Source organism: Balearica regulorum, chromosome 5, assembly GCF_011004875.1.
Source record: "Balearica regulorum gibbericeps isolate bBalReg1 chromosome 5, bBalReg1.pri, whole genome shotgun sequence".
NCBI classification, from domain to species: domain Eukaryota; kingdom Metazoa; phylum Chordata; class Aves; order Gruiformes; family Gruidae; genus Balearica; species Balearica regulorum.
In genome coordinates this window covers 45,814,256-45,827,212 of record NC_046188.1, presented here as the reverse complement: position 1 = coordinate 45,827,212, position 12,957 = coordinate 45,814,256, and the positions used below count along the sequence as shown (strand labels likewise).

The following is a 12,957-nucleotide window of genomic DNA, read 5'->3' as shown; positions in this document are numbered from 1 at the left end:
AGCGTTGTCCTGTCTAAATACTCTCCCAGTACTTGTGCCCTAGAACTGTCTAAAAAGATTGATTTCTGGAGAAAGTACAAGTCGGGGAGTCAGAAGATCTGGTTCCCATTCTTGTTTCCTGTATGATTTTTGGCAAGTTTCCTCATCTGTACGTTTGAAATAATAACTGCTCTCATCATGGGATTCTGAAGCTGTATTAACTGACAGCAATAAAATGTGTTGAGATGTATAGATGAAAAGGTATATAGTAATGCAAAATCACAGAAATGTTGATGCAGAAGCAGTAACTTAAAGCTGATCGCTTTATCATATTTACTTTGACAGAATACTTGCATAGAGTCCTTATAATCCAGACTTCCCAACTGAAACATACTGGCACGTAAAAAGTCCCCAAAGTGAACTGCTGACAAGGTGAAGTTTGCAGGATGGTGGAATTCCAGATAAGACGTTCTTTACCGCAAATTCAACTGTAGGGTTCCCTTGCCTTTTGTACAGAGAAAAGAGGTTTGCTAGTGAAGTGACTGTTGGGGATTTATGAGATATTTTGTTGTTGCTGTTGTTGATCTTGCATACACAATGAAATTTGGGTATGTGTTTGTTACTACCAACCTGAAACAGAAACTCTTGTGACCTAACACTGCATATCGGAGAGTCAAGACTCGCATTCTTCCAACAAACTTAGCAGTTATTTGAATTAAAGGACAAATTTTGAGTAATGAGTCTGCAAATAATGCAGATAAATACTAACTTTGTTATTGATCAGCAAAAAGACATACTGTGTATTTAGCAAGCAAATAGCGTTCAGACCCTTCTAAATAATTATAATCCTTTCTCCATTTTTTCGTAATGCAAAAATTGTCCATTATTTAATGTGGCCAGCAGTGTGGAGAACTGGGGTTGTGTTAATGATGCCCTTCTCCTTGTTCTGGTCTACTGTGTTTGATCCTGTAGTCAGCTACAAAATAATGTATGGAGTGACAAGGATGGTATCTTGATTGTATCCAGCTGTCTGGAACAAGTCAAGGGCAAAGAGGCCTTCCATGTAGCAGTAGATCCATCCGAGCACCCACTAAAGAATACCAGAAATATTAAAATATAAGCCTGTTTTAACCCTGTTCCTATCAAAGGAAGCAGGCTGGTTAGATCCAAAGCCAGCTGTGAAAGTAGTTAGGTTGCAGCCATTTCTACTGAAGTTAACATCAAAAGTTCCATTCCAATCATGCTTGGTTTTAGTTAGTGTTAAAATCTTTTTGAATAGTTGGTTGTATTTCTCTACAAGGAAGTTAGTATTGCTTTAGTGGGGTATGGCTTCCTTCCCTGAGTTGCAGGATCCAAAGCAAGCTTGGGATTTTTCATCCTTCTTCCAGGCAGTTTCCAATTTCAAGAATTGGCACATAGAAGAATTGAAGTGGTCTTTCCACCACTGTAGCTCTTCCCTCCCAAAGTAGATTGTTGCATCCACACATTTGTGTTTGCTTGTTGTGCAGGCTTGGTTAGCACAGCGTCACGTCTTTTTCTCTTCAGGTTTGGCGTGAGTTCCCGGACAGGTTGGTTGGATATCCGGGCCGCCTGCATCTTTGGGACCATGAGATGAACAAATGGAAGTATGAATCAGAATGGACCAATGAAGTCTCAATGGTGCTCACTGGGGCAGCGTTTTATCACAAGGTGATATACAACTTGTAGTATACTAATGTACAACATGAACCTTTTTTAAAGAACTGTATGTGTTTCTGTCATTGATCCGTGAGTGTTTTGTGGTGCCATGATTGTTTTCTACAACAGAGATCCAGTTGCAAACTTTCCATAAGCCTCTTTCCTTTTCAGTTGCTGTTGAAACAACTGTTTTGTCTCTGCCTGTAAAGTAAAACCCTTACCTTCAGGAACTAACAGAAGAACTGTTAGCCAACTCTGGCCAGTTCTGGTCTCTGCATGACCTGGAACTACATAGTGAATTTTACAGTGAATGCAGCTTTATAGCTAGGAGTTTAAGAAAACTGATTGTTAAGAAGTCTGTGTGCTGGTCAGGAAAGGAGTAATTATGCAATTAAGCACCTAAAAATTATTTTCTATCTGCTAAAGTAGTCCTTGGCTGAAGGCAGTATCAGAGTTTGCCCATAATCCATCCTCAACTGCCTGCTGTTCAGTGACTGAAATATTTAGAGTCTTATAGTTACTGTATTTAAAATTATCTTCTCTCTCTCTCCCCCTATCCTCCAGTATTTCAACTACCTTTACACCTACAAAATGCCTGGAGACATCAAGAACTGGGTAGATGCCCATATGAACTGTGAAGATATTGCCATGAATTTTCTAGTGGCAAATGTCACTGGCAAATCAGTCATTAAGGTGGGACTTTTCTGCAGTTTAGCTTTACAAAGTTTAAAACTATGATGTACATACTCATATAAATTTATTTAGTAGGCTTCAGTATATTACTTCATCTTCCTTTCTCTCTCATTTACCCCTTGTTCTCTTTCCATGGTAGAAAAGCCCTTTTAGTAAAACTTTTATGCTAACTGGGAATAGAGAATTGGTTTTTACCAGTTGTTTCTGGTGGTTATTTTAGCCATCTAGATGAGGTATAAAAAAACGTAATTTAAAGGATAGCTATATATATGTGTGTGTATATATATACACGCCCACATACATATATTTTAACTATTTGAGATCACTAGAGGAAAGAAATTGCCAACTGTCTGCAGCTCGGTCTGTCATAGCCTGGCAACAGCTGATTTATAGGAATGTTAATTGCAAGAATGTTAATTGCAAGATCAGCTTTAAATGAACTTTTTATCCCTGAATTAATTTCCTGACATGTTTCGACACGTTTTCAGGTCTGGACATTCACTCTGTACATTCATTTCAAAGTGTGTCAACTTGGAATGAGATTTAGAGGCCACCAGGCGTTACTTCAATTAGCAGGGTCCATTTTCCCATCTGTCCATCATCATTTACTGGGACTGGTGGCTGCATTTCCTAGAAAAGTCTTTAGAAGATAAAGTGTGTGTTTTTGCTGAAAAAGTTTTTGAGCTGTATGAGGGCACAGCAGAGTAATTTGGCACCTCTGTGCGATTTGGAGTGTCTTGGAGAGTTTGCCAGTCAGCTATTAACTGGAGTGAGCAAAAGAGCGTCTGTTGGATTAACGTTACGGTGAAGTATGGGAAGCTATATTTCATCGCTGTTATGGCTGCAAGAACAAATGGTGTTTATACAGGGACCTTGGCAGTGAGAAAACAGTCATTAAACAGGAATTAAGGAGCTTGTCATCGCCACTTCTTTTCAGTTACAGAAGGAAAAACCCCTCCAAGCCATTTTTATTGGGCCCCTGTGAATTTTGTAGTCAGCCGGGCCAGATGGAGCTGAATGGAGGAATGGAGTGGCTTTTTTTTTTTTTTTTTTTAAACACCCTACCCCCCCCCCCCCTTTTTGAGAGCTCAGCTTACACTGCAGGCATGTTCAGAGGTATTGCACTGCTCTCTGTGCAAGGAGATTAATGTCCCTTCTGTTGATATTTGATGATATCTGGCGTGCCTTTCTGCAGGTGACCCCACGGAAGAAGTTCAAATGTCCAGAATGCACAGCAATTGATGGGTTATCACTGGACCAGACACACATGGTGGAAAGGTGAGTGACCACCCTTTTTTCCTCTGATTGCCTCGTTCTGATCCCTAAAATCTTAACCTGTGCCTCACTAAATTAGGATCAGAAATGCTCACTGATTATATTTCCGTAAATTACTAATTTTGAAAGAATGTCACTTGGATTTGATCAGCATAAGTCATTCCTACGATGGATGATGTGACACTGAAAAGTGGACTACGACAAGAAAGGACTTTAGAAGGGCACAATTTTTAGCAGCTTTGCTGTAAAGCATATAGGACACATAAATGAATTTCAGGTTGTTGGCAGTACTTTCAGTAACACCACATTTCTGGTTTACCATGGAACATCAACTGCAATGAGTATGAGATTTGTTTTTTTTAAACCAGACCGTTGCTAGCTTACCAAAGAGTAACAAGGATATAAATTATTAATAATGTTATTTGAATTGATGGTTGTACATTGTCTTTCCTCCAAAGATCGTTAAGCACATTGCTTCCACTAATGAAAGGCATTTGCCTGCACAATTGCATGACACATTTTTCTACAATGGCAGCATTATTATATTTTTGTGAGAATTTAATTTTGAAATTAAGTATGTATTTGGAAAGGCAGTGAATGTTTAGAGTGAAATACTGAAAGTCGGTAAGTATGAGAGTTGCATTCCCTGCTTTACAGTAAAATGGCTTCCCAACATTGACCAAGACACTAAACTTCCATCTGCCTTGATTTCTGAATGTGTAAAATAAGGGAAAGTTTCTTCACTTTTACAAAGCTGTTCAACACCCTTGTTTGAAAAGGATTATCTGACAATAAATGTACATACTGGTAATTAGGTGAAATTAAGCTGAGATCTAGGACTGACAAAGGCATTTCACCTTAGGCTTCTTGGGCTGTTGCATCTCTCCTGCAAATATGGGGAAAAATAATTTGCAGTCATTGAATCGATGGGGTAGGTAAGCAGGGGTAGCGATAGTGCTGAAAGAGACCAGCAGGAGAGGTGACAAAATTAAAAAAATCTGACCTGCATTTAAAATAGGCCATTTCATATTTGCACTGAGACACATAAGATGATTATCTTACCAGTTACTATGGTTATCATCTTAACAGTGAGCTTTTTTCTGTCCTTCTCTGCAGTACTCAGCAAATCTAAAGTGTTGTATCCATTCACTGGTCTTTAGCAATGTAAATGATATTTATGTATTGTAATGTATGCAGTGAACTAATGCAAAACTGGTTAGTAGGTTGGGAGTTTATTTACAAGAATAGTGCTTACATATATCTGTCTGATGTGTAAACACACATTATACAACACACATACATCTATAGTTTGGCTGATTGATTATTAAGCAAGCATCATGGCAAGCATTGAAGAGCATAACTGCCAAGGTTAGTGACAAAGTATTTAGACTGTATGTATAATAAGGCTGGATTAAAAAAAGGAGTACGCAAGTCAGATGTAAAACATACTCCATGGAGGTTATCCTGTGTCTAGCAATTCTGCACTGGCTTACAGGATGGACTACCTGAAGACAGTTGAGCTTTCCTATGATCATACTAGTAGTATTACAACAGCACATAGGAATTTTAGTCATGAGCTAGGTTCTTATTAAGGTAAACATTATAAAAGCAGAAGATTAAAAAGTGCCTTTTGCTCCGGCTGCATTATGATGCAGGGTAAAGGTCATGTTTCCATGTCTATAGCAATTCTTGTATCCTCAGAGTAAAGTATCATTGACAGTTTATTGAGAACATGTTTAAACTGTTGCTTTGCTTCTCTGTAGTTTCCAACAGTGGAGATAACTGGGTTGTGGGAAATGTTAGATAGACTGCAAATCCACATACTTTTATTTGCCCAGCCACAGGAGTACATGCTGGGATAGAGTCTGGGTACAGGAGAAAATCTGGGGAGATATACAGTTTGGGTGTATTCAGGCTTCATTTTGAAGATCATTAATATCATACTGAAAGTGAATGCTACACCTAATACCTTCTTGCCATGTGTTGTTAATTATCTACCTTCAATATAGGGGAGTTATTTGAAAATCTGAAAAGGTTTCTTTTTTTGAATCTTCTAAGCTAGCTATTCACTTTAAGTGGATAATAAATGATAGCAACTCCTAGAGCAAATTTTCCTAATTTGCCAGTAAGGCTCTTATGGCTCATATAGATAGGATTGTGTGTGTGTGTATCTATCTGTTTTCAGGGTCAGGAGAGAAGCTGAATGGAAAAAGTGCGTGCATCAGGGAATCTTTGTCATACCATAAAAGAATAACATTGCACAGATAACTTTGCAGTATTGGGTACTGAGAACAATACCAGGGGTATCAGCCAAAAAGCCATTATCAGCTTCACTTGCAGGTTCCCAAAGTGCCGGACTCCTTGTTTTTTAGCATTCAGAAATAGCGAGCAGGTAGTCCAAGCTAATTACTTGCCTGGATATCCAGGGATCAACCTACTGTTTGTGAAACAAACAGTTTATCAGGGTTGTCATGGCCATGCACAACATTTAGTGTTAGGTTTCTGGTTCAGAAATAGCAGAGAGATGCCCAGCAACTGCCTGATGATTGTTTTCTACGTGTAAAAGGTTTGAGAAGTCAGTTGTGGAGGTCTGTCCGGGAGAGACTTTTAACTAACCAGTTCTGTTGGGCCTTTGACACTCTCAGTAGAGACAAAGGAAAGATGGTACAGCTGAATTCTGTCTCTTATTAAGAGATTTAGGGGTTTTTTACCAATACTCAAGAATATTTACAGTGAATCATGGGAAAGCCAATGCTGCTATTCTTCCTGATGTGCAATTTCTCTGAGAGAAATAAAAGACTTCAGTCCCCAGGGTTATCAAGCTCCATCATTAAAATACATTAACTACAGAAAGCTTTGAACCAAGAATCCCTTCTTGCCCTAGGTTAGCATTTACATTAAATCGTAGAAGCTGTAGGAGGATCTCATAATCCCTATATTTACAAGTGCTGTTTCAGTAGCAACAACTTTTCTGCATTTAGCATCTTTGCATCTGGCTCTCAAAAATGGAGAACTCTGTAAAATGCAGCCTAGAGGGCAACTAGTTGTACAGTAGATACAACAAAGGGCTGAGTTGCTTCTGCAGCAACATAAACAGCAGTGTTTTATTTGGGACATGTAAATATTTGTTACAGTGAAAATAGGAAGCCATTCCCCTAAGAGGCAAACTGACCAGGTAACAGTTGGCCAAAGACTGCAGCTGCAGTTACCCTGCCAAAAAATATTTGGGTTATAAGGGAAAGGAAACTGATTGAGAGAGACCTTAACAGACATGAAGTTCACCCAGTCTGCCAGGGGCAACAGGGCTCTTAATTTCTCAGTTCACACAATCTTAATTCTTTGTAGAGCACAACTGTGTGTTGTTGGCAGAGCAAGGAAAAAAATTAATAATTCTTGGACGCAAACGTGCCTCTGCTAGTATGAATTTGCAAAACTATTGACACAGCCAAGAAAAACACCTTCCCTCCATGTTCAGATGACATGTTACATTCTCTTGGCTACCTAGCTTTGAATGTTTAATGTTCTAGATATCCTTTCTGGTTTATATTGTCCAAAAGTGGCAAAGACTTTGGAATTCAAGTGATTTAGTTCAGTGCAGGAGATGAAATTTTTGGAAACAGGCAACTTTCCTTCGAACACATTTTGTGGCTTGTGTATGACATGTCTTTCATCTCAAAACGCCTGTTTCTGATCTTTGATATTTCCTGAGGACTAACTTTTCTGATTCAGCCAGAATGATTAGAACATACTGATTTTTACTTTTTTCATTTTTTCATTTCTGTAACAATGAACTGGTTTCTGGTCATTAAAGATATCGTACAGCTATGCTTGAATGGTCTTGCCATCAGAATAAGTTTGGCTGTAGAAGGATTCCATCTTGATATTTTCTCATAAGACCTCATCTTTGACTCGGGAGTATAACCTCTGGAGGGAAGAGGTCAATTTTGTCTCCACTATCCATTTAGTTTTGTCTTGTGCTCTGAGGGTGCCGCTTAGTTCCGGCTGTGACAATGGCTGATCTGATGTGGACACCTGCCTACCAGGCAGTGGGCTGAGATAACGAATTCATTTCACACCGGCCACCAAGCAGCTGTTACATTACAATGTCTTTCAGTCATTACTGGCAGAGGCAGGATTTGAACCAGTAGACTAGAAGTATTCTTGTATTCCAGAAGACCAGTGAGGGCCAGCAGCTGTGCAAACTTCTCACATGCACATCTCCCAGTGCATCTACCTCCTCGCCTGTGAAGTTTGTGCTTTTCCTGCCACGAGACTTCTCCGGTACTCACAACTTGGATTATCGATAGCCACATTTCTCAGAAGTAACAGATGATTTGGAAATCCGACCTTATCTGAGAATCAGATGACTTTAAGGTATCTCATGCTGGGCACCTCACGAGGGCAACAGAAACTACTTAGTGTTCCTGAAGAAAACACTCGGTTCCTGCTCTGCCTGTTATTGTAACGTGTCTGCGCCCTGGGCCCAAAGCTCACCCTCTCAATGGTTCACCTTGTTACTGCAGACGTTGAACAGCTACTTGGGTCTCTTTGCTGACTGATGGCTCCTTTGCTGTTTCAGATCTGTGCTACCCTGGAGCAAATAGTGCTTGTGCCAGGTTTAGAGGTTGCTTCCCTTGCACACGGTTTCCTCTTGCACTCTGAGTTCCTTTTCATTTGTTTCCTAGTCCAAATATGTGAATCTTGGAGGTAGGAAGAAGTATGAGGGGATGAGAAGGTAGTAGAAAGTGAAATATCTGCAGTTACCTGTATTAAATATTTTATTCAAGTATCACCTATATGAAGTAGTTTTCTCACACTTTTCTCAGGCAAGAAAATGGCCTGAAATACGACCATTATAGCTTGAAACAGCTATGTAAAGATGTAGCACTTTAACAACCTAGGCTTTATGTTTTCCATTCATTTACTGTAGTTAAGGAGGGAGCCATGGGATTGCTCAGAGGCTGAAGAATTACTTTTGAAAACCAGTCTTGCTGTCCCATCTACTTCAAAAGAGTGTTTGGGGCAGTGTTGAGCAGTCCCCATCACAAAACTGTCACACTCGGTTGGTATGATTGACCGGGTCTGTTGAGGAAAATTATCCTGGAGCCATAGTGACCCCCTAACCCTTTGAAGGGGTCGGGAGAGGGTGCAGTGGTTGGATAGCGAGAGACCTTCTCTGTGACTGCCTGCAGCATGTCAGCCTCTGTAGCTGAGTCAAAGTACTCATTTCTTTTTTGTTTTCCCTTTTGAATGGCAAAAGAAATGTGACCCGTTTTCTTCTAGCTGTCTCATGTTGTGTGTTGGGGACTGTGGTCACAATTTTTGGTATCTGAAGGTCTTAAAAGCTGTTTTACAAAATATGCATCTGATGTTAGCTGAGTGCTGGCTGAGGTGAAATGAGCCAAGTTTTCCCTGCCTTGCTTCCACAGGTACTGTGCCTTTCAGTGAAAAAGTTAAGGGAGCGATGTAAGGTTAAACATCTGTTTGCTTGTTTTTTGAAGCACATGGCTCTTCCCTTCCACAGCATTACTGACACCTGAGATTATTAAAACTGAAAGAGTCATCAATGGTCCGATCTTTTTTGTGCTAATGTGATGTCTTATTGCTCAGTATCTCTTTATTTAGACAAGGAAAATAAAGTAGTTGGTTTCATTTTATAGTTTTTATTCAGCTTCACTTTTAAGTTACAGTACAATCAGCACTGCCTATACGCTGAGGCATGTTTATTTTTGTGGGAAAAGATAGAGCCTCTGAAGAAGCCTGGAAAAAAAGAGACTTTTTTTTTTTTTTTTTTTAAGAACTCCATTTTCACAAAGGCTTGTTTTTTGCAAAACCTTCGTTGTGAGCCAAATTGACCCAACAGTGGCCCTTTAAGAGCCATGTTGGCAGTTAATCTGTTCTGGTTTACAGCATGTACATTGCTTTAAGAATGACTGGAATTCTAGGGGGAGGGAGAAGGAAAGCTTTGACCTCCATGTGCACATGTGCTGCTGCCAGCATCCCCTTGCTCGTCTCTGTGATTAAATGGATAAATCAAAGAACACCAGCTTCTTTTCAGTTCTCTCTGCAGTGAGGCTCTCTTTTTTATTTACTAGTAGCCAGGATGGCTGAAATACTTCCAAGAGTATGAGGGAAGGTTTTTACCAGTTATGCTGATGTGGGAGCTGGTAGCCAGCCCAGTTGTTTGGGTTCTTAATTAAACTGCTTTCCCTTTTACCAGATCTGAATGCATCAATAAGTTTGCCTCTGTCTTTGGGACCATGCCTCTGAAAGTGGTGGAGCACCGTGCTGACCCTGTTCTGTACAAAGATGACTTTCCTGAGAAACTGAAGAGCTTTCCCAATATCGGCAGCTTGTAAAGACAGCTGTGAGACAAACCTGAATGATGAAAAAGACGGCCGCAAAGGTGCTATGAGGAAAATAAGGCCCTGAAGAAAAAAGTCGCTAGAGAGGGGGTAACATCTGAGGGAGATGGGAATTAATGTTGTATTCTGGTATGTTATCTCCCCTTTACATTGCACAAAGATGTAATGGAAAGCTGAACAACTGCTGCTCTGTTGCTCACACAGGATAGAATCTATTCATGGGTCCTCCCATAAATGTCAAACACACTTTTCTCCAAAGGAGGCTATGCACCTGGAAGAATTAAACAGAATCTCGCTCCATGTGGTCTGGCTGGCATGACTGATCTCTTCTATCGAATGTGCTGCAGTTCTCTGGTTTGTAAGCATCCATCCATTCAAAGCAACTGTCTGCAATGTGTAGCTGCTCTCTTTTGGGAGGAGCTTATTGCCTGTGCAGTTGGTGAGCCTTTGAGGTTAATTGTTGGCTTAAGTAACTGTGTAACAAACTTTTTTTTTTCTGCATAGTGAGACAAATGTTTTTTTTTTTTACAACATCACCAACAAAAATCAGTGTGTTGTCATGTGGTTTAAAGGACAAAACAGTTTGTGTTACTTAAGTTATTTTGATGCAAATTGAGGCACAAAGCAGCTGGGAGGATGGTCTCCTTCAAAGCAGAGAGACCTGTGGGACAGAATTCCAATTGCTTACGCCTCTTCTTGCGTAAATCTCAGGTTTTCTGCCACGTCCATGCAAGAGACTGTGATTCTGTATCAAAGCTGGTTGTATTACACAGAAAAAGATGTATCTTTCACTCTTACTGTATTTTTTTATTTTCATTATCAAAACAGCAGTCAGGTTACAGTTCTACATCGTAGCCATACATAGGAGCAACAGCTATGACATAAGGTTTTCACATCTGAATTCTTTTCAGCAAGCAGTGTGTTGTAGTACTGATTTGTAAAACACTTCAGTTTACAGAAATTCCCAGTTACACCTTCAGTGTGCAGGGATACGTGTATGTGCAAGACACTATTAACGCACACTTACAAACTCCCGTAAATTACCATTGTTGGAAAAACTGCTGGATCTTTGCTTGTAATTTAACTAAGGAACCCATTGCCACAGGCTGCCACTGAAACATACAGCTTAGGAAGGCTTTTGGAGAAGCTTTATATTTTTTAGGAGCATTGGAATTGTTTCTCAATACTGAAATTAACCTGAATTAGACAATTAAATGCAGCAAAATTAGAAATGAAATTGCCTGGACCATTACCTCCTGCCTTTCGATAATAAAGACAATCCCAATTTAGGCTGAGAAACGAATCTCTGTTCCAGCTCCACTGATAAAATGTTTGTTACCAGGTAAGTGTGATTTCACTGTCTTTTGAATCCATCATTGCTGCCAGTTACACAGACATCCTACTCGATGGGCTGTTTCTCTGTTACACTGCAAGCAACCTTATTCCTCAGATTTTGCCAAACCCCAAACAATAGGACAAGTGTTAGGCATCACGGTTCACCCCCTCTCCTAAGCTGGATAGGCAGCAGTGACAGAAACCAAATGAAAGTCAGGCTAGAAACAGGAAACATCTGCTCCTATTTGTCTCACCCCCACTAAGACTTATCTTATTGCCCAATGCAGTGGATGTGCTGTGAATGAAAATCACATTGGAACAATAGCTCTGAGGGGATGCTTCACTTCATAACTCCCCTGGGATCTGCCTGTAAACTGTATCATCCGATTCTCTGGGAACATTTAATTACTAGTAAATGTTTTTCACTGCAGTCTTTGTTTCATTCCTGACTTGCTGTGGGAGAGGGTATTGGGGTGCTAGGAGGATAGGTGTTGCAGTGACAACTGCTGTCTGCACAGTGGGTATCACAAGATAAAGGAAAGTTTGTCACTCGCTGTTTCTCCTTTGCAGCCTCTCAGGTTCATTCACATGAACTTTCTTTCTGAATCTTCCCGTTGATTTATGTCCTGGTGCCTGAGCATCAGGAGATACCAGCACATTTCCCTTGAGAAGTTTGCTTTAAAAGGGTAGCTGTGACACTGCAGTAGTCACTTCAGTTTTGGCTGGTTTTTGAGGCTGATCTCAGCTTGGTAGTTGGCCTTAGCAGTTTAACTGAGTTACATCTTCCTTACAGAGGGTTGTGAAGCTGCTGTGATTTCTTGGTTCTTTCTCAGTAAGCCAGTAGAAAGTACATGTTTTGCACAGTCTTAAAAGACACAGAGGATTTGAAATAGTTGATGGAATATTTTTAGGTGGGGACAGCCTAACCAACCTTCCTGAACTGATCTATAGTCTTAGGTCAGTAAAAAGCCAACAGGTCCTTGTGCCTGTGTCCCAAAGCATCTGAGTGGATTCCCCTTCCACAAAATGCCCAGTGACCCCATCAATCGTGTTTTGTTCCTTTGGCGTTTTACAGTTGCTTTTATAGGGCCATCTCATTTAGATGGTAATTTGTCTCTGTTTTGTGCCATGGAGAAAATTGGGCAATTGACTGTAAAAAACCAATTTGTAAAGTGACCTCCTTCCCCTCTACGTTTATAATTGTGATGTTCTTAATGCAAAATCTGTAAAAGTAAGATATTCTTGTATGTCTGATTTGGAATGGGTTTGTTGTCAATCTTTAAGATAATTGTTAACTTTTCATTGTATATATGTTATCAAAAAAAGGTTAATATTGGTATATTAAAAAGTAAATCCATGGAGTGTTTGTTGTATTTCACTTCTGGAGCTGCACAAGGAAACGTGGATGCATTTAGAAGGGAGAATTGCAGTGACAGGTTGTTTTGCTACATAAATCTGTGTTAAACTTGAATATCCACAGTGTACTTTAGAAAGATCTGTCAATGTTTTGACTTTCTCATAACTGGAGTTGGATGGTTGTCTTTGAAGTAGAAGTTTGCTCTGCATGAATTCATCCCAGTCACCTTTTTGGAGAGAGTAGTTGTTACTCTAATTTTCTGCCAAGATTTGACAG

General features: G+C 39.9%; 1 protein-coding gene across 2 annotated transcripts in view; it reads left to right on the top strand.

Annotated features, from left to right (window-relative positions):
• Positions 1-12,689, top strand: part of EXT2 (exostosin glycosyltransferase 2) — a 176,710-nt gene extending 164,021 nt beyond the window's left edge. For both annotated transcript variants that reach the window (XM_075754705.1, XM_075754704.1), the window contains 4 exons: positions 1,525-1,668; positions 2,221-2,349; positions 3,545-3,627; positions 9,845-12,689. In XM_075754705.1, coding sequence (XP_075610820.1) covers positions 1,525-1,668; positions 2,221-2,349; positions 3,545-3,627; positions 9,845-9,983 — 495 coding nt within the window. In that variant the 3' untranslated portion in view covers positions 9,984-12,689. The remainder of the gene's footprint in view (positions 1-1,524; positions 1,669-2,220; positions 2,350-3,544; positions 3,628-9,844) is intronic.
• The last annotated feature ends 268 nt before the right edge of the window (positions 12,690-12,957 follow it).